Source organism: Cyprinus carpio, chromosome A3, assembly GCF_018340385.1.
Source record: "Cyprinus carpio isolate SPL01 chromosome A3, ASM1834038v1, whole genome shotgun sequence".
In the NCBI taxonomy this organism is placed as follows: Eukaryota; Metazoa; Chordata; class Actinopteri; order Cypriniformes; family Cyprinidae; genus Cyprinus; species Cyprinus carpio.
Genome location: NC_056574.1, coordinates 4,421,004 through 4,443,541, shown reverse-complemented (window position 1 = coordinate 4,443,541; position 22,538 = coordinate 4,421,004). Strand labels below are relative to the sequence as shown.

General features: G+C 36.6%; 2 protein-coding genes across 3 annotated transcripts in view; both read left to right on the top strand.

Moving 5' to 3' along the window:
* The window catches only part of LOC109059447 (GTPase IMAP family member 8-like), a 45,226-nt gene extending 25,629 nt beyond the window's left edge, over nt 1-19,597 (top strand). For both annotated transcript variants that reach the window (XM_042716052.1, XM_042716044.1), the window contains one exon: nt 17,433-19,597. In XM_042716052.1, coding sequence (XP_042571986.1) covers nt 17,433-19,300 — 1,868 coding nt within the window. In that variant the 3' untranslated portion in view covers nt 19,301-19,597. The remainder of the gene's footprint in view (nt 1-17,432) is intronic.
* Nucleotides 1,190-12,840, top strand: LOC122135553 (GTPase IMAP family member 4-like). Its single transcript, XM_042715126.1, has 3 exons — nt 1,190-1,301; nt 1,399-2,195; nt 12,259-12,840. The coding sequence occupies exons 1-3, from the start codon at nt 1,190-1,192 to the stop codon at nt 12,838-12,840; spliced, it is 1,491 nt and encodes a 496-aa protein (XP_042571060.1).
* Nucleotides 19,598-22,538: the final 2,941 nt, after the last annotated feature.

Below are 22,538 nucleotides of genomic sequence, written 5' to 3'. Positions count from 1 at the left end.
GTTCATCCTCCGTCCTGCCCAGGCGAGTGGCGAGGTGTTCCGCTATTTGCTGCTGGCGGATGCTTACTTCAGCGAGGCGTTGTAAGACGTCCTCCATCGCGGGGATGCGCGTGCCGCCGTCCGTGGTGCTGGTGACAGAAACAGGGAAAAAAAGGAAAAAAAATTAGGCGTTGGGGCTGTGATCTTGTCGGTGATTCCTCACTGTACTACCCGCATTCTCCACCACTATCACGGGGTGAAGAAACACTCGACAAGATGTACGTGAATTAAATGCCCCGGAGGGTGGGTTTATTGATATGTGAAGGGTGCCTGGTGAAGTGTCCTGATCCGCTTTCTGCTTGTTGGTGCTTCCCGTGTGCTCTCCGTGCTCTTCGGTGCCAATCAAGGTGAAAGTGGGTGTCCTGACGTGCTCCAAAGTGTGTGGGCTGTCGGTCACTCGCTGCTTTCTGTGAAGGCAGGAGAGGGGGATTAGACCAGTGTTGCATTCGGTTCGAGAACCTCTCCTGAGTGAAACATGTGCTCCTTTTAAATGTGCTGGCTGATGGGGAGCAGCTGTGACCGATCAGCCGGTGACGAGGACGTGCAGGTGTTTTGCTTTGGTTTCCAGGGCGACGCTGATTCCTCTGGGAGTGCTCGTCACAAAACCTAACAGACCACTCAGATCATTAGGATCGAGTCAGTTAGAAATACCAAGGGTTCACACAAAACAAGGGGAGTCCGCCTTTAGTTACTATGCCACCCGCAGTTGGAATCAGCTTCCAGAAGAGATCAGATGTGCTAAAACATTAGCCACATCTAAATCTAGACTCAAAACTCATCTGTTTAGCTGTGCATTTGTTGAATGAGCACTGTGCAATGTCCGAATTGATTGCACTGTATTTTACATATTCACTGTATTCTATGTAAAATCATTTTCTATTTTTAACTGTTTTAAATATATTTTAAATAAGTCAATTTTTACATCATTTCCAATGTTTTAAAATTGCTTGTTTTATTTTTGTTATTATTTTTCTTCATGATTATTTTACCTTCTTTTATGTAAAGCACTTTGAATTACCATTGTGTACGAAATGTGCTATATAAATAAACTTGCCTTGCCTTGCCTTGCCTATAACTCTAACAATTCATTAGCACCCCCTCCCATTAACGTGTATTTAAACCCCTGTGTTTGCCCTGTTTACTGGCTGTTATGTTTGATTCTTCCCTGTTGGTGGTTTCTGTTGTTCTGGTTCCTGTTAATTCCTTCAATAAAGCTCATTTGCTGCATTCGGATCCTCTCACCTTTGTCCTAGAATTGACAAGCTTAACAAACAAATGGAGAAATCGCACCATGTAAATGTGATTTGATTTTTCTTTTGTGTTTCACATCAGTAATTGTTCTTCTCTTTCTGTTTCCAGGTTTACCACACAATTATGTTGCTGCGAGGATTGTGCTTCTGGGAAAGACGGGTGTTGGGAAAAGTGCAACTGGAAACACGATTCTGAGAAGAGAAGCTTTTATATCCAAACTGACTTCTCGCTCAGTGACCAGAGAGTGTGAGAAAGAAAGCTCAGAGTTCAACAGAAGACAGATAACTGTGATCGACACTCCAGGCCTGTTTGATACTGGAGTCGATAATGTTGAGACCAGGAAGGAGATTGTGAAGTGCGTCTCCATGGCGGCTCCTGGACCACATGTGTTTCTGCTGGTGATTCAACTGGGACGATTCACTCAAGAGGAGAAAGATGCAGTCAAGATGATCCAGGAGATGTTTGGAGACAAATCCAGAATGTACACCATGGTGCTCTTCACCAGAGGAGATGATCTTAGAGGAACAAGGATTGAAGATTTTATTGAAGGTGATGATAGCTTGCAGTACCTCATCAAGCGGTGTGGTCACAGATACCATGTGTTCAACAACAAAGACACTAAAGATCAGACGCAGGTTTCTGAGCTGCTGGATAAGATTGACTGCATGGTCGCAGCTAATGGAAGGAGTTTCTACACCAATGAGATGTTCCAGCAGGTGCAGAAGAACATCAGAGAAGAGCAAGAGAGAATCATGAAAGAGCAAGAAGAAGAGATCAAGAGGAAAGAAGAAGAGCTGAGAGCCAAATATGAAGCAGAAATAGAAGAAATGAAGAAAGAAAATGAGAGAGAAAGAGAAGAGATGCAGAATGAACTGAGAAAAAGTGAGGAAGAGTTCAGAAAGAGAGTAAGAAGAGATCAAGAAAGAAACAGATGAAAATCTACAAAAAGAGAGCTGCAGAGAAAAAAACTGAAGGAGAACCAGAAACTATTTGAAGAAGAAAAATAAAAAGAAAAGAAAAGGCTTTGGGAGAACAACAAACAGAACTTCATAAAATACTTGGAAGAAAAGCACGAGAAAGAAAAACAAAAACTTAAGGAGAAGATTCAGCGTGAAGCACGAGAACAAGCAGAGTGTGAATATCTCATAAAACTGGAAAGAGAAGTAGCTGAAGCTTTAAAAGAAGCTGAAGAACAACTACCATGCAGTGCAAAACGAGCTCGTGACTGGAGTCAGTTCGGAGGGTTTATCGGAGCAGCTGCTGGAAGTTTTGTTGGTTCTTTTGAAGAGATTGTGTGCTGGATTACCAGCATATACTCTAAATGTCAAGCTCAACGGCAAACTGAAGGGTAAGTTCAGGTTAGGGTTGTAACAGTATGAGATTTTCACGGTATGATAATCGTCTCAGAAAATATCATGGTTTCATGTATCACAGTATACGGTATTAAACAATCAAAACAGAGTTTTTTTGGTTGAAAAAATGTTTGAAAGCATGTGTTTATTAAAATGTAATTTATTAAAAACAATCAAGTAAATTTCATCATTGATTATATATTAGTTTAACAACTTATATTTATAATTCATAATTCATAACTTCATAAATTCTGGTTTGACAATTTTTCTGGATTCTGTACTTTTATGATATAATACAAATATACTACCAAAAATGGTGGTAATTAAATGAATGCATTAAGCTTTAACAATTTAATTAATGTTTTAAAATGTAATCAAATGAAAATAACTTTTATCTTTTTATGTTTTCGCAAAGGGCTGCACAACAGAGATTTACTAAATAAAAATGAGGGGAAAATAATATTAAAAAAATGTTTCTATAAGCTATTATTATTTTAGAAGTAGGCTACATTATAGTACAATCATCATTTCTGTCAATTTCTTCGAGTTAAAAACCGGACTTTTATTTTGACGGGTTGCAGTGAAGAGTTTTGAGTGTCAGAGTGTATTTGACGGTGGTTTTCTCAAATAAAATGATGAAAGGATAATTGTTCTCTCAGTGTTTGTGTTCACGTCCTCAGATAGTGAGACAGCACCCAGCAAAAGCTGAGTGGGCCCCCAATGGGGCCAATTGTGTGCCAATAACATGGCGCTGTTAAACATCATGAGTGATGCCGGCGCATACTTGAGTATGTAGTACAGTACATGACACAGCCCCGCTCATTCACAGAGAGACACGTAAAACAAACAGATTATATTTTTATAGAGCAGTGTTTTTGTGCTTTAATAATCACAGACACTAGAACATGTCGTGATTTGACAGCTCTGTTACTGATTTATTCATCAATCCATCAAATTGGGCATTTTATGTGACACCTGTATTGTAGCCTACTGTAAATTCATTGTCAGCATCACGGAAATTATAAGGCTTTAATCTTTAGGTTTAAATGGGACATAACTGTATCTGCACAGTGGGATGGTGTTCTAAAATATAGGTAAACATGTTCGATGTGTTTCCTCTTTTTGCAGCCGCTTTGTGACCACAGTTTTTGTGAACTAGGCTATGTCTGTCCTCAAGGAAAAAATAAGCCTTCTTCTTTTCTATATCCAAAGTATTCCCGTACTGCCAATTTTAATTTATATTTCGACGTGGGATAGTGATTAGAGATAACGGCCTTTGTCTCTGATGTTGTCTCCGCTGCATGTGTGGATGGAGCAACTTGAGAACAGTTAAATGGAAAGTTGTTACCTAGGCGCAGGTGAGATTCTGCATCTTTTATTTTCTCCCAATACCGTAGGTAAGCTTTATATCGTGGTATATCGTCATACCGATATATCATAACAACCTCAGTTCAGTTACAAGCCCAATTCCAAACAAATTGGGACGCTGTGTAAAATGTGACCCCGCCTGTGAAAACCCAGCTAAAGTCATTTTTTTTTTTTTGTGATTTACTGTTTTCTACATAAAATTCCACATAAAAGATGTAGAACATTCTGTGAAAAATACAACCTTTGTACATTTAATATTGACTGAGTAAGGCCATGTCAAAGATAGAAATCATAGTGAAATTAATAGTTGAAATCAAACGTTGATGCTTGTTATCTCATAATTAGGGCCCGTTTCACGTACATGCATGAAAATCTGTACACACGTGTAACACACCATTAACTACAAAAAAGTTTCTAGATACAAAATCCAAAACCCAACAGGAAGTATGTTATTTTGAATTTCGTGTATGATTTTTGTACAGTTTTTGCCATTTCCATGCCTCGTACTTTGACAAACTCCTCCTACAGTTTTAATCGGATTATTTTCAAATTTGGTGAGGGTCATCATAAGACCTTTGTGACATTAAATTGCGAAGATCTTGAGTTTTCGTCAAGGGCCCTGGCGGACTGACAAAGTTTGATTTTTTGGCACGAAACAGGAAGTTGCTGTAACTCAGGCAAGCAATGTCCGATCTGCCCCAAACTTCACATGTGTGATAGGTGTTCTGTCCTGAACAAACACCCATGACCAAATTCAGTTATAGTCATAGCACCACCTGCTGGTAACAGGAAGTGACATGGTTAACACTGTTATGGACTCCTAGGAACATATTAAAAAGTGTCAGCAAGTGTTAAGTAGGCTGGCAACATGCTAGAAACATATTAATACATGCTAGCAACACTTAGCTAAGTGCTAAAGCATGCTACTAATGCACTGAAAAAGGAAGTTTTTGTAACTCAGCCAAGCAATGCCCAATCTGTCCCAAACTTCACACGTGTGATAGGTGTTCTGTCCTGAACACATCAACATGCCCGTATTCGGTTATAGTCATAGCACCACCTGCTGGTAACAGGAAGTGTCATGTGTAACACTGTTATGGTCTCCTAGGAACATATTAAAAAGTGTCAGCAAGTGCTAAATATACTGGCAACATGCTAGAAACATACTAATGCATGCTAGCAACACTTAGCTAAGTGCTGAAGTATGCTACTAATGCAGTGAAACAGGAAGTTAATTGGGCATTGAATGCATGAGTTACAGTAATGTTCTGTTTCACCACATTTTTAATTCAGTTTAAAACAACTCAATTCCTGTTGCCAGCAGGTGGTGCTATGACTATAATTGAATACAGGCGTGTAGGTGTGTTCAGGACAGGTCTCTTATCAAACTTGTTAAATTTTGGGCATATTGGACACTGCATGCATAAGTTACAGTAACTTCCTGTTTCACTGCATTAATAGCATGCTTTAGCACTTAGCTAAATGCTGCTAGCATGTTTTAGTATGTTTCTAGTATGTTGACAGTGTATTTAGCACTTGCTGACACTTTTTAATATGTTCCTAGGAGTCCATAACAGTGTTAAACATCTGCCCCAAACTTCACACATTTTATAAGAGCCCTGGTCTGCACACATCTAAAGGCCATTATTCAATTATAATTATAGCGCCACCTGCTGGCAACAGGAATTGACTGGTTTAAAACTGACTTAAATATGCCATGTCTGATCTGCCCTAAACTTCACGTTTGATAAGAGTCCTGGCCTTAACAGATTTTAAGGCCAATATTTCAGTTATAATCATATCGCCACCTGCTGGCAACAGGAAATGACTGGTTTTAAACTAACTTGAACATGCAATGTCCGATCTGCCCCAAACTTCACGTTTGATAAGAATCCTGGCCTGAACTCATCTTAAGGCCAATATTGATTTAAAGTCATAGCGCCACCTGCTGGCAACAGGAAATTACTTTATTTACACTAACTTAAACATGCAATGTCCAATCTGCCCCAAACGTCACATGTTTCATGAGAGTCCTGGCCTGAAGACATCTACATGCCAATATTCAGTTATAATCTTAGCACCACCTGTTGGCAGCAGGAAATGTGGTAGAAATATTTACCAAATTATAAGCATATGGCCCAATGTTCGCTGTTCTCCTATGGCCACTGGGTGGCGATGTGCCCGGGTGCGAGGGCCCTTTCATCTCTGCTTGCAGCTTTAATTAGTTTTTGAGACTTTAGCCTGGATTTCACTGACAGGGTCACAAATGTAAATAAAAACAGAATGCAGTGATGTGCAAATCTCATAAACCCTTAGTTTATTCACAATAGGACTTAAAACACATATTAAATGTTTAAACTGATGAACTGTACCATTTTAAGGAAAAAAAAATGAAAATTGGCAAGAGGTCAGTAACATAAGTGTCGGCATAAAAAGAGTCTCTCAGAAGTAAAGATGGGCAAAGGTTCAACAATCTGTGAAAAACTGCATCTACAAATTGTGCAACAATGTTAGAACAATGTTCCTCAAAGTAAAATTGTGAAGTCTGCAGTAGATTATATCATCAAAAGATTCAGAGAATCTCTGCACAAGGGACAAGGGTGAAAATCAACACTGGATGCATGTGATCTACAGGCCCTCAGGCAGCACTGCATTAATTAAAAACAGCCGTGATTCTGTAATGGAGATCACTGCATGGGCTCAGAAATCACTGTCTGTGAACAAGGTCCATGAATGCAGGTTAAAGCTCTGTCATGGACATGATCCTGAAACGCTGCTGTCTTGTCTGGGCCAAAGCTCATTTAAAATAGAGAAGGCAAAGTGGAAAACCGTTCTGTGGTAAGATGAATCAAAATTTGACGTTCATTTTGGAAACCATGGATGTCATGTCATCTGGACTAAAGAGCAGAGAGACCAGCTTCTCATCAGCGTTTGACACATGGATCATAAATCACTCTTGAGTTCAACAGGATTGTTAGAGAAGACTTTGAGGAATCCAGTAGAACTTCAAACGCAGAGAAGCAGAGTAGCATTTGAAGCCTTTCACTTTCACAATAAATCTGTTTTCAACAGCGTTTGTCAGGATTGGCTATATTTTACACATTTGGCTATATTTTACACACTATCTACACATTTTGTTCAGTCTTCACCAAAATTCTGCCCATGTATTGTTCAGACTGAACTGCAAATTTTTTTGGACTGTTGTTTTTTTTTTGGAATTTATTTTATTTATTTATTTTTCAGAAATATTTCAAACAATACAGTGCTGTTTTGTGCTTGCTGACTCTCAGCTCAGTTTGTTTCTTTAGCAGCAGGTAAACACAGCTGATGGTGGTGTGTAAGTGTGTAACCCACAATGCGTTATAAGTTACTTCTATCATTATATGTTAAAAAATGCAAACACAAAGTGGGACAGATATCATCCATAATCTGAACTAATGTTAACATGAGTCCATCTGTGTAGGTAAACAACAATTTAAACATGAACTTTCAAATTGCATTTAACTAAGTCAATGCATCCCAATGAAATAAGCTATGTTAATATGGTAAAAATTATAATTCAGAATTTTAGCAAATAAGATGGAAAAGCGCAATGAATCTTTTGTATGAAATAATGTGGTTTGGACAGGAAAGAAACAGAACTGTTAGAAAAACTTGTGTTCCAGTCTTCTCCACGGTTTTCATTTCTGTATCTGTACAGTACAAATGTTTCTGTGTGAGTATTTATAACATTCTGCCTGTTCTACAGCACTGTATGAGGTTAGAGAATATGAATATTTTGACCTGCACCCTCCTCTGGTGGATTTAGTTCATGCTCGTTTCTACTAAGGTGTGACATTTACTTTCGGTTTGGAAAACTGCAAGGCATTGGTTGTAAAATGTCACACATTTCGGGTAAAATGTTAATCCCACAGATTTAATTAAAATAATATTTTTATAAGGATGAAAATGTTTATTTTTACTGCTGTCTTAAAACGGACTTTCTTTAAGAAATAAATACTCCAGACGCTGCTGCTGTGTGCTGACGTGTTTGTGATGTCAGTTTATTACTTTATAATAGCTTATTACCTCTCTCTTCGCGCTGTTTTTCCCCTGAGCCTGATTTATCGTTTGATTTTTGAAACTTGGAGGCAGAAATGGCACAACGTCTGCGTGAGTATGAAATTATAATAAATTCATGCGTTTCATTTAAAGACCATGTCTTATTAAAGTGTTGCTAGCAGCCTATATGATCGTTTACGTTAGTTCATGTTAGCATTTAACATTGCATTTCTAAGTCTATGCTTTATGGCCTACAAAAGATCCGTGAACAAGTCGTCAACTAAAACCTAAAGCACCAATACAGCAATCCTTTAAACAACGAATGATGAACTTTATAAACTACATTGTTCCTGAGTGTAAGGACGATCTGCCACAGTTTACAGACGTTTATACGGAAGTAGGCCTAAGTGATGTAGACCTATAGGTGTTGGGATATATGTATAATATTATTTCTGCGTTCTTATTTGCTCTGAAAGCAAAAGAAAAAAACATTATGTTGTCCCAGTTTTATAAACTTGGGAAAAGCGCATTTAACTGTGTCTTTTAGTTTATATATTATTTTTGTTTCCTGTATGTAAACATCAGAGACCTGCTGTGGCATTCTGACATAAGGAGACAAAGTCCTCACAGTTTTTTTTTTCTTTCCCAATATGATTGCCTGTCCCAGTTCATTTCTGGTTAAATAAACATTATTTACACTATCAAATAATTATAATAATAACAATTATATATATATATATATATATATATATATATATATATATATATATATATATATATATATATATAATATATATATATATATATTGTTGTGGCAAAAACAATTATTAACAAATAGCATCACAGTGTAAGAGACAAGGGAATCAAGTTATATTTAAGGAAAGAAGTTTATTTTCCTTAAAGAGGTGTGTTCACAATGTTTCAGCAGCTACCCTGAAACACAACAGACCTAAAATCACAGTAAAAACAGACAGCCTTATTATACTGTTAACACCCCCAACTTCTTACAAGGTTCTTTCTTTGTAAATTTCCACTTAACCCCGTAAACCAAACCTAGCTGTTTTCAGAAAAAAAACCCTGGGCTTTTATTATCTTCACATCTGTAAGGGCCAACAACCCCTCTGTCTTTCCTGCACTAAAGAGTTCAAAGGCTCTTTCTGATCATTTGTTTTACCGTGTGTTTGTGTGCCTTCACACCCGTCAGCTCAAAGGTCTTTATTTATGGCTAACCCCTCTGTCTTTCCTGATTAAATTACCCGCACTAAAGACTTCAAAGGCTCTTTGTTTTACTGTGTGATGTCTTCGTTGCATTCCAGGATGACATACATATACATATTTAGAGAGAAACACAAGTTAAATCAAAAGGAAAAATAAAAAATATAAATATAAAAACCCACACAATGTCTAAGAAAGTAAATAAGAAAGAGTAAAATATTAATTTTTCTAATATATATATATATATATATACACTGTTCTATTTGTTAAAACAAAGTGTATATCTCAAGTTAGGGTTTCTAAAATAATAACAATAATTCTAGAATAATAACAATTAACAATACAATGAACAACATATTTCACATGTATGTCATTTGTGAACTGATCTTCAGGTATTATTTTTAATATTCAACATTTTTTTGGATCAGCAGTCATCATAGGTTGATACACAATTTCACCAACCATTTTTTTTTTCACTAAGTCGACTGCTCACCAAAAAAAGAACGAACAAACACATTAGGAAAAACACATTATGTTTTTAGGCCATTTCAGGTCATGTGACTTTCCCCCATTCATTCATTCTTAATTAGTGCCCACCACACACATTAGGTCTGTTCAAGAGAAACATGGCCTGCTGTAACTTAAAATATGTGAAACATCTTCTTCTTAACCAGAAGTATGCAGATTCTACAAGGTGTATTTAAACTTATGATCTCAGTTGTACAAATAGCCTTTTTAATAATCCCTTTCAAATAACTTTTGGTGCAATAAACAATCTTGTCATTTTCTTAAAGCGATTGTAGCACTTAATGCACTGACAGTCATGTTGAGCTGCTTTGTTGAATTACTAATGACCAATGCAGTTTCTATTTGTATTAAGTTAAATATGTAAGGAATAACTGATGACGGGCCGTTGAATTACTAGAAAAATAATTAGTGTTGTGGCCGTTACACCTCAGGTGTACATTATTTTTCTAATAATTTAACGACCCGTAGTCACTTATTCCGCTTGTACTACGGTTACCACACCTCAAGACATCGATCAGATGATATATTTAATGGGATCCGTCCGGTTTTTGTACTTAAATCGCTATTGTAAGTAGGATTATTTCTTCTGCATCTCATCCAGCGCCTCTTTTGCTGGTTCCAAAACGTCATTTTAAAGCTGGTAATGGAGGCTTGAGCCGTTGATAGCATTGTAATGCAGTTATTAATTAAGTTATTTGAAAGCGAGCGAGAGAGACAGAGACACACAGAGAAAGAGACAGCGACACAGAGAGAGAGAGAGAGAGAGAGAGAGAGAGAGAGAGAGAGAGAGAGAGAGCTAGTGTGAATTAGGCTGCAGCAGCGTCTCTAAACAGCGCTGTTATTACCTCGCTAGTGAGAAATGTCACATGTACTTACTTTCGGAAAATCGTCTGTCATGTTGTTGTTTTTATAAGTCCTGTAATTTCTGTTATTACAGTTTTACTATATGCGAAGTGATATGGAACTGTAATGCGGTCAGGAGAGCTGCCTGGAACTACGTTCGCCGTGCATTTCCCAGAAAATAATGTCACACCTCAGAACGTTCGTCAGCCAATCAGATTCAAGCATCCAACATTTGACCTGACTTAAATTCTGTATCTCCTTGCCCTCTGAGACTAAGAGGCTACAGACCATGAGACAGTGTTTTTTTTTTTTTATACACAGGGTTGGGCAGAGATCAGCACTCATTCTAACCACAGGAAGTTCCATTGTTCAGACATAAAAAATACTTGGCTGTTTCTATCTATAGTCGTACTTGATCTACCAGTGTCTCAATTACATTCAAGAAATACAGAGGGGATCTGATCTTCATTAACATTTTGATACAAAGGTCTTAAAGTATTACAGCTTAAATTATTCATGAATGCCAAACTGTAAAATCTGTAATATTTGCATTGCTGTCTTAAAACTATTCATTTATTAAATATTGAAGAAACTTTAACACTGAAATACAGATAAAAAATGGCTTTGTAATGTGTGCATTGTGCTTTGGTTTATTAATGTGTTCTAGTCAGTAAGAATAATAATGCAGATATTAATAACTGTTGATTTATTTATTTTTATTATTATTTATAGGAAGCAAGAGAGACCAAAGCCCACCCGGTGATCGTCCCACCAGTAAGTGAAAAAAAACTATGATTGACAAAAACATAGTATTAATATTAATTATTAACCTGCATTTTATGTGAAACAGGATTAATGTTGTAAACCATCAATAATTAAACCAGACGTAATGTTTACATGTTAATTCTAAAAAAATTCTGTACACATTCACTAAATCCAGTCAGTCATGATGATTGTGAATGTTCAATCATGTCATATTCATCACATCTGATACTATTTGGGTGATGTTATTTTCAGAGAGGCAAAGGCGACGAAGTCGAAGTGAAGAACACCCTAACAGTAAGTTCATTAAATTATAAATGGAAAGTTTCCAGCAGACAGTGTTTCACAAAAGCTGTACTGTTAATCATTCTCAATGAATAAAGTGTACATGTGTATAATGTAAAATGAAAACTCAAAGGAAGTGAATTGGAACAAGAATGAATTGAGGAACAGGGAACAGCTGTTAATGCTTTGGATGAAATAACAAAAGAAAAAAAAATGCTTAGCAAATAAAAGCAACAACAACAAAAAAGTTAATATGAAAGATGATTGGAGAATGGCAGAATACAGCATAACTATTTGTAGAATGTCTATTAAAAAAAAAAAAATAATTACAATTGATATAAGAGAGTGGATTCGCTCCAACAGTAAGTTGATGAAACTATTGGAAGCTAACATTTTCATATTCTAAAATGTGGTTGTTGTTTAAGGAAGTCTAATGTTTTTAATATGTTTTTCAGTGCCAGCAAATTTCTCTGGAAAACAGAAGCTGAACCTGGTTCTGTGTGGAAGTGATCCAACATTTAAACTCTCTGTGTCCAAACTTTTATGTGGAAAAACTATAAAATCTTCACATCAGAGAGAGGGCAGTGAAGAGTGTGTGAAGAAAGAGGAGAGGATTCATGGTCGTCAGATCAGTCTGGTGGAGCTTCCAGCTCTCAGTCAGCTCTCAGAGGAGGAAGTGATGCGTCAGACTCATCACTGTGTGTGTCTCTGTCATCCTGGAGTTCATGTTTTCCTCCTCATTGTTCCTGTTGGTCCTCTGACAGATGAAGACAAAACAGAAATAGAGAAGATCCAGAAGAACTTTTATTCCAGAGAGCATTTCATAGTAATGTTTATCAGTGAAGGCACTGTTAAAAGACCAGAGACAGACTTCATAAAATCCAGCCCAGAATCTCAGAGCTTAATTAGTTATTGTGGAGGTCGGTACAGAGTGATGGGTTTAAAAGAGCATGAAAACACAAGACAGATCCCAGAACTACTGGATTATATTGAGAACATGAAGACTGAACCATATTCACTTCAGATGTACATGAAAACTCAGGAGAACAGAGTCAGACGTGAAACAGAGGAGAAATATAAAGAGAAACTACAGAGAATGGAAGATGAAATCAAAGAGTTAAAGCAGAAGATTCAGTCAGAAGGTGAGGATTTTTAATCTTATGCTTCTTCATCAGAATGTAGAAATAGTTCTCTCACAATGTCAATGTCAATTTTATTTATATAGCACCATTTCCACAACACATGGTTGACCAATGTGCTTTACATAAAACACACACCACGTTTGCACAGTAAAGATAAAAGTAAAAGTTAAAAATTAAATTTAAAAATTAAAAAGTACCACAGCCATTTAAAATAATTTAAATCATGGTAAAACACAGTGCTTCAGCCAGAAATATGATGTGTGTTCTCTAAGTCTGTTGTAAATGTAGAAGATAGAAAGATGGGCATCTCTGGAACCGCACTCCAGTGGCTTAACTCCTACCTTTCTGATAGATCCTTCATGGTGTCTTGGAGGGGTGAAGTTTCTAAGTCACAACTTCTTGCTACTGGGGTTCCTCAAGTCTCAGTACATGGACCACTTCTCTTCTCCATCTACATGACGTCATTAGGATCTGTCATTCAGAAGCATGGCTTTTCCTATCACTGCTACGCTGATGACACTCAACTCTACTTCTCATTCCAACCAGATGATCCGACGGTAGTTGCTCGCATTTCAGCCTGTCTGAGTGACATTTCTAGCTGGATGAATGACCATCACCTTCAGCTCAACCTTACTAAGACTGAACTGGTTCCAGCTAACCCATCGTTTCATCACAACTTCTCTATACAGCTGGGTTCGTCAACCATAACTCCTTCCAGGACAGCCAGAAACCTAGGAGTTGTGATGGATCATCAGTTAAGCTTCACAGACCATATTGCTACAACGACCCGGTCCTGCAGATTTGCCTTATACAACATTAGGAAGATTAGACCCTTCCTGTCAGAGCAAGCCACCCAACTTCTTGTCCAAGCTCTTGTTTTCTCCAGACTGGACTATTGTAATGCTCTCCTGGCGGGCCTTCCTGCATGTACTATCAAGCCTCTACAACTGATCCAGAATGCAGCAGCGAGGGTTGTCTTCAATGAGCCAAAAACAGCTCATGTTACTCCTCTCCTCATCAGGTTACACTGGCTACCAGTAGCCGCTCGCATCAAATTCAAGGTACTGATGCTTGCCTACAAAACGACCACTGGCACGGCGCCAACTTACCTAAACTCACTAGTTCAATCTTATGCACCCTCCAGAAGTTTGCACCTGCAAGTGAACGACGCCTTGTGGTGCCATCCCAAAGAGGTTCAAAATCACTCTCACGGACCTTTACCTGGACTGCACCCAGCTGGTGGAATGACCTCCCGATCTCAATTCGAACAGCTGAGTCGTTACTCATTTTCAGAAAACATCTAAAGACTCATCTTTTTCGCCAGCACTTGACCAACTAATACTAGTACTTACCTTTTTCTTTTTTCTTGTCTATCATATTCAAAAAAAAAAAAAAAAAAAAAACCCTGGCTACGTGTCCTGTACTAGTCTAACTGAGACTTGTCATAGCACTTGTATACCGTTGTTGTTCTCTCGTTGATCTGATTGTTTCTACTGTTCTCATTTGTAAGTCGCTTTGGATAAAGCGTCATCAGCGTAGCAGTGATAGGAAAAGCCATGCTTCTGAATGACAGATCCTAATCACGTCAAGTAGATGGAGAAGAGAAGTGGTCCAAGTACTGAGCCTTGAGGAACCCCAGTAGCAAGTTGTTGTGACTTAGAAACTTCACCCCTCCAAGAAACCATGAAGGATCTATCAGAAAGGTAGGAGTTAAGCCACTGGAGTGCAGTTCCAGAGATGCCCATTTGTCCAAATTAATTCTTAGCAATGCATATTACTAAACAAAAATTAAGTTTTGATATATTTATGGTAGGAAATTTACAAAATATCTTCATGGAAAATGATCTTTTCTTAATTTCCTAATGATTTTTGGCATAAAAGAAAAATCAATAATTTTGACCTATACAATGTATTTTTGGTTATTGCTACAAATATACCCCAGTGACTTAAGACTGCTTTTGTGCTGCAGGGTCATATATGTGTCTGCTCCCATTTAGCTTTGACTGTGTTCATAATATAGAATGTCCATGAAAGGGTCATGTAAATAAATTTGCAAACACCTCTCAAGCAATTAGACAATGTACTGTATGCACATAAAAATTACTAAACACTGTTAATGTATAGCTGTGAAACACTGTTTTCATCACATCCTTCAGTAACTGTTGATTCTGGAAGTCTGAAGAAAAAATGGTCACATTGACATGCAGATAATCAAATTGAATATTTCTATTTTTAGTGTTCAAATGTTTGAATAATTTGTTTTACATTTTTATGATTTAATTAATTACCAGGGGTTTATTAACTCACAAACCCACTGCAGTTTTTACATTATGCCCAGTTTGGGAAACCCCAGTGTAATGTAATGTGTAAAGCATTTTATGATGTTGATGTAAAAACAAATGGAATATATTTTCTTTCTAATTATATATATATATATATATATATATATATATATATTATATATATATATATATATATAATATATATATATATATATATATATATCAGTATGGTACGTTTAATGGCAAGTTTAACACAAGTTTGATAAAACATAATCTATAATTAATTAAAAAAAATAGAATACATTGTAAAATGAGTAACCTAGATTACGTTAGTAACTACAGTTCTCAACATGTAATCTGAAATTAATGAATTACAATTTGTAAGTAATCTATCCAGCTCTGTGTATGTGCGGGCACATACTCACATGAATTCTGACACTGTTTGTTTACAATTGAGAATGAGGACCAAGAACCCCTCCCCTCCCCCTGCACTCACATTTGCACAAAACATTCCGGGCCGGAGCACGGTTACGTCATGTACGAGATAACAGGAAGGAAACCATTTTCACTAATACACTGCCTAATAAATTATTTTTATGGAGGATGAAAGAATTTGCTAACCCCATCTCATGAATATGCGTATTAATACCACAAGTTTCTATTCCTATTTGGCATAGTATTTATATGCAGAAATTGACTTTGGTGTGCATATAATACGCAATGGTTAGGGGTGTTTGGGATAGGTGCCAAAACTGTATATCATATGCACACAAAACTGGGCCTAATTTGCAGCTTTACTCACAAACTACAATTCATGTTCATCAATAAGGTGAGAACCAGACCCGTGATAAACCTAAATATACTATATATTAATTAAATTGAAAATTGTACTGTAGTAGTAGTGATAGAATATGTTTGTGGTCATAATGATGACAGTAGCGCACACAAAATAATAGCTGTTCCGTGCTCCGGCTCGGTTATTGATCACACATGTGTACCGCGCCTGAGCCCAAATGAAGTCAAGTCAAGTCACCTTTATTTATATTGCGCTTTAAACGAAAAAGATTGCGTCAAAGCAACTGAACAACATTAATTAGGAAAACAGTGTGTCAATAATGCAAAACCACAGTTAAAGGCAGTTCATCATTAAATTCAATCATGTCATCATCTCAGTTCAGTTTTAATAGTATCTGTGCAATAAGTAAGGAATAATTGACGAGGGCCGTTGAATTACAGGTGCTGGTCATATAATTAGAATATCATCAAAAAGTTGATTTATTTCACTAATTCCATTCAAAAAGTGAAACTTGTGTATTATATTCATTCATTATACACAGACTGATATATTTCAAATGTTTATTTATTTTAATTTTGATGATTATAACTGACAACTAAGGAGGTCCAAGGTCAACACAGCTGTATACCAGGAAGTTTTAGACCACTTCATGCTTCCTGCTGCTGACCAACTTTATGGAGATGCAGATTTCATTTTCCAACAGGACTTGGCCCCAGCACACAGTGCCAAAGCTTCCAGTACCTGGTTTAAGGACCATGGTATCCCTGTTCTTAACTCGCCTGACCTTAACCCCATGGAAAATCTATGGGGTATTGTGAAGAGGAAGATGTGATATGCCAGACCCAAGAATGCAGAATAGCTGAAGAGCAATAACCTGGGATCTCATAACACCTGACTGATCGGCTCCATGCCGCGCCATATTGCTGCAGTAATTCAGGCAAAAGGAGCCCCAACTAAGTATTGAGTGCTGTACATGCTCATACTTTTCATGTTCATACTTTTCAGTTGGCCAAGATTTCTAAAAATCCTTTCTTTGTATTGGTCTTAAGTTATATTCTAATTTTCTGAGATACTGAATTTGGGATTTTCCTTAGTTGTCAGTTATTATCATCAAAATTAAAAGAAATAAACATTTGAAATATATCAGTCTGTGTATAATGAATGAATATAATATACAAGTTTGACTTTTTGAATGGAATTAGTGAAATAAATAAACTTTTTGATAATATTCTAATTATATGACCAGCACCTGTAATGCACACCTGAGGTGGTGATGGGGGCATGACGCGAAGTGGTGATTCATAAAAAAAATGTTTATGAATCACCGAGGACAATGGTTTCACCTAAAAACATTTACTGTTGTACTAAAGAGAAAAAAATTTACCTAGATTTTGGATGGTCTGAGGGTGAGTAAATTAACAGCAGATTTTTATTTTTGAGTGACTATCCCTTTAAGCTCCAAGTTTAATGTGAAGCTTGTGCCTATAACCACATGATATGAACACATGTATACATGCATTACTTTCAGGTGCTGAATGTTCAGATGATCTGGAGAGTTTGAGGATTGTGCTGATCGGGAGAACAGGAAATGGAAAGAGTGCAACAGGAAACACTATTCTGGGAAGAAATGAGTTTGAGAGTCAAGCAAGCATGGATTCAGTGACGACTGACTGTAAGAAGGGAGTTGGTGAAGTTGATGGTCGATCAGTAGCTGTGGTTGATACTCCAGGACTCTTTGACACAAAACTCTCAAATGAACAAGCAGTGGATGAAATAGTGAAATGTGTTTCACTCTCGTCTCCTGGACCTCACGTGTTTGTCATTGTGTTGAGTGTGACAAGATTCACCAAAGAAGAAGCAGACACTGTGGATCTGATAAAGAAGATCTTCGGGCATAAAGCTGCTCAGTTCAGCATCGTTCTGTTCACTAGAGGAGACAATCTCAAGGGTGAATCTATAGAAAAATATGTGGAGAGAGGAAAAAATGCTGAGGTCAAGAAACTGATCAGAGATTGTGGAAACAGATTCCTGGCTTTCAATAACAGAGAAAAACAAGACAGAACTCAAGTGATTCAGCTGTTAAACATGATAGAAGAGGTGAAGAACAGTAATCAGGGTCGATACTTCACTAACAGCATGTTTGAGGAAGCAGAGATGTCCATTAAGAAGAGAATGGAGGAAATACTGAAAGAGAGAGAAAGAGAAATACAGGCTGAAAGAGAAGAATTACAAGCCAAATATGAGATGGACATGAGAGACATGATGAAGAGACTCGAGGAAGAAAAACAAAGAGCAGATGAAGAGAGAATGAAGATGGAGAATCAGTTCAGAGAAAAAGAGGAACAACTCAGAAAAGAGTTTGAAGAAAAAGAGAAGAAAGAACAGAAAAAACGAGAGACTGAAAAACAGAAACGATCAGAAGAGGAAAAACAGCAAAGAGACAAATATAATCAAAAAATAGAAGAAATGAAGAGAGAGTTTGAAAATCAGAGATCACAGTATGAAAAACAGCAAAAAGAAAGAGAAGAAGAAGACAGAAAGAGAGAAGAAAAATACAGACGAGATCAAGAAAAAATGAAAAAAAAACAAGAACGTGTTATAACAGACTTAAAGATGAAAGAAGAAAAAGAAATAAATGAGAGAGATTTGGAGGAGAAAAGGAGGAATGAACAAGAAGACAAAGACAGACAGGAATGGGAAAGAAAAATAAAAGAGGCTGAAAATGACAGAAAAGAGACTCAAGAGGAAATTAAACGACAGCAGAGAGAATGGGAGAATGAAAAGAAACGACAGATGAGAGAACGAGAGGAAGAAGAAAGAAAGAGAAAAGAGAAACATGAGGAACAACTGAGAGAAAAACAAGAAGAAATGGAGAAAATGAGAGCGAGATTTGAAAGAGAGAGAGAAGAAGAACGACAGAAGATAGAGAAAGAGAGACAGAAAGAGAAAAGAGAAAGAGAAGAAAAAGAGAGAGAATATAAACAAAAGAAAACTGAAATGGAAAGACATCATGAGCAGCTGGAACGAAGGAGAAAAGAGGAGTGGGAGAGAAGAAAACGAGAAGATGATGAGAGACAAGAAGAAGAGAGAAAGAGATGGGAGAACATGATTGAAGATCTGAAACAAGAACAAGAAGAAGAGATAAAGAGAAGAGAAAGAGAGAGAAAAGAAAGAGAAGAGCAGGAGAGAGATGAAATGAAACAGAAACATGAAGAGGAAATAAAACAGATGAAGAAGAAACATGAGGATGAAGCCAGAAAACAAGCAGAAGTATTTAATGATTTCAGAGAGAGAAAAAATCAGCATGTTCAGGAGCTCAAAGAGAAAAGTGAAGAAGTGAAAAATCTGAAAAAGGAGAATGAAGATTTAAAAAAGAACTGGTGTAGACTTATGTGAAATTCTCATATTCATTAGAGAGCCAAACATAATTGACTCTTGTTTTGTCAGGTTTAGTTTTGGTTTTCCACAATTGAACAGATTTTCTTCCGGTGAGATACCATAAGCATAAATGAAATGATAAAACAAATCTTATTTTTTATTTTTTCATTATTATTATTTTCAGAGACAAAAATTTGGGAAACTGAAAAGTCTGTTTAAAAGAAAGAAAAAAAAGTCATTCTGTGATGCCTTTTGATTGTGAACTCACATATCTACTGTTGGATTAAATAATTTAAGGAATAAAATCCAAACTTCTGAACAAAACCTAAACAAAAGAAATCTGAATCAAATGTGTGAACTGGAAATTCCTTCTGATGATCTGCTTGTGGAGTCCTTACAGCGAAGACACGACAAGGCCGTCAAAAAGAAGAGTAAAATGAAGCGAAGAAACCGAAGACGACAGAGACCAGGAGAAGAAGGAACTCATCTCCACAGCTATAGATCTGATTCGGTTAATTCATCAACATAAGCGTATAAAAAAATATTAATGAAACAGGTGAAACAATTAATTAATAATTAATAAATTACTTAATAATTTTAATTTAGAAATGAGGACTTTGGCAAACGAGGTTGACCTTCTGAGACTTCAGAAAGTCAGTGCCGTTTCCAAAGAATAGAAACACAAGAGCTTAACGTTTTTGTATCCAATAAGAAAATGTTTTGATGAATATTTTGTTGAGAAGAAATATTGTACTCGCCTCCTACTATATAATGTTATTGATTTATTGCTTATGAGTTTTTGTTTTTAATAAAGCGAAACCATTTCAAATGGTGATGCGTTTAAACCTCTCTTAAAACAAGACTCGGAGTGATTTATTATTAGTAACCTATTATCTGAACCTGAAAAAGACTTCTGTCGAGCCCCAAGCTGTCCGGACCTGACTGAGTGAGCACGGACATCATTGTGATTCCTGAGACCGCTGATGACATCTCACAATCTGAGGGGCAAGGGCAAATCTACTGATTTGGGACTGACTTTTGGGGATGGTAGAGAGGTAAATTAAATGTTTTGGGTATCCAGAAGATTAAAAAATACAACACTACCAAACTGTGCTGCATGTGATGTGTGTTATGTGACCCCCTATAAAACTAAAAGGGGATGAAAGTAACACTTTTTTGTTCGAGCATCAGTAACATACATGGTAGCCACATCTGACTACTGCAAATAAACCTCACTTGGACTGTACTACACAATGACAGATTATGTGAGTTAATGTCAAACACAAAGAGGTCTGTTGTTACAAGCTACCCTAACACAGGCTTGGGATAGATGTAACAATGAGAGGCAATTTGCTGAAATAAAATCTACAAGAACAAGAACAGTTTTAAATATATTGAACCATTAACCTGCCAAAAAAAAAATAATAATAATAATTTCTCTAAATTGATTCTGCATCTTCATTCTCTCCTCATCTGCTCTTTGTTTTTCTTTCTTAAGTCTCTTCATCAGATTTTTTCATGTCCATCTCATATTTGACTTGTAACTCTTCTCTCTGAGCCTGACATGAACTCTGTTTATAACACAAGAACATCCTGATGGTGTTTGCTTTCTGTTTTTGCACTCTGCAGCTGCAGATGTAATGAAAGGGTCAGGAAAAATTTATCAGAGTAAAAGTATATATTTTTTTCTTTAGCATGTACTAAAGTAAAATTAGAAGTCTGAAAAATATTTATGCTTGTGTAAAGTAGCAACATCCAAAAATGGTTCTTAAATGTAACAAAGTATTTGTGTTACAAAACATCACTGCACATCATTGTTCAGATGAAATGTCAACATGAATTAGTGCACAAAATTTCTAAATATGCTGAAGAGAGTTTTTCACCATCTGTGGTCAAGAGGAAAATTAAAGTTTGGGGGGGTTACCCTGCTGTATATACAGTACTGTGACGTCACTTTTGGTCGCTGCTTGTTTGGGTGTGTGTGTTGCGTCTGTTCTCTGCAGGTGTCCAGCTGATTGCTGCTCGATTGGGAACAATGATTCTTTCTCTATAAAACATCTCTTTTCTCTTAGTGGAGGTCTCTGCTCTTGGTTGGATCAGTGTCAGCTATCCAGTCTTCGTGCCCTGTCTTCCTGGATCGAGACAGGTTTAATAATGGTTAATTTTAGGCTTGATGGCAAATGCACACATCTTCTTCTTCTTTGTAGTGACCCTCCGGGTATTTTGTTTTTGTTTAAAGACAACTTTAGTGATTAGTTAAATAATGGTATCATGTAGTGTGTTTTTTGGGACATATTACATTAGGATTTAGTGGTTTTAACAAAAGCCACCAATAAAAGGAGACCAATTACCAGTAGAGACCAACAGACACCATTACAGTTTCCATTAAAACAAATACAATTTCATTATAATCAGTAAAACCATTACAAATTAAGTGATGGTTTCTATTTTTCTTTTCTCTGTAGGGAACTGAAGTAAATGTATTATTGTATGAACTAAAATACTTGAAATCAATAGAAAAAGAGCAGAATGCAAAATGTATAATATGACAATAATATGCATAAACCTAGAATCTAGAAACCTGAAACAACAGAATTCTTCAATTTGAGTATTCACATGTCTCTCTCTCTCTCTCTCTCTCTCTCTCTCTCTCTCTCTCTCTGTGTGTGTGTGTGTGTGTGTGTATGTGTGTGTGTGTATCATGTTAATCAGACTTATAGTGATTTCATTTACTCTATTTTCTTACTCAATAGGCCTATCTCTCAAATGTAACCCATTGTAGAACCGCTGCTGTCTCTTTATGAATGAATGGAATATTCATGTCAGACAGTGCAAAGTAATAAATAGCAGTGAACGTTTGGACTAGGGGTGTCCTGGGATTTTCATTTAGTGCTCATATAGCAGGGATGGGCAACTTTGATAATGATGAGGGCCAGCATTTTTTCTCCTTTATACCAAGGGTCCAGATTACTAATCCACTTCCACACACCTTTTACATCATTTTACTCAATTTCCTTTTTATGAAGGAAATTAAAGAATAATTAATGTAATTTGTATTTAAAGATTTTATTAACTATAAAACTTGTGCAGTTCGGTTAATTTAGAAGGGAAACTTTGTTGTCAGTTGACAGTAATATCACCCCAACAAATAAACATCTCAATTGCATTGTCTGTAATTTTTTTCCTATATTTTTTTATTACAGAACATTCTCAAAACAACATAAGTGAACAGATAAAAAGGGCTTATTAGAAATAA

What these genes read in the sequence shown, in the direction of transcription:
- LOC122135553 (XM_042715126.1), top strand. Translation starts at nt 1,190, where the DNA reads ATGTTTGATTCTTCCCTGTTGGTGGTTTCTGTTGTTCTGGTTCCTGTT. An exon ending in CTTTGTCCTAGAATTGACAA is followed by an intron (nt 1,302 to 1,398) that starts GCTTAACAAACA and finishes TTCTGTTTCCAG; the next exon opens with GTTTACCACACAATTATGTT. An exon ending in AGGAAGAGTTCAGAAAGAGA is followed by an intron (nt 2,196 to 12,258) that starts GTAAGAAGAGAT and finishes TCTTCACATCAG; the next exon opens with AGAGAGGGCAGTGAAGAGTG.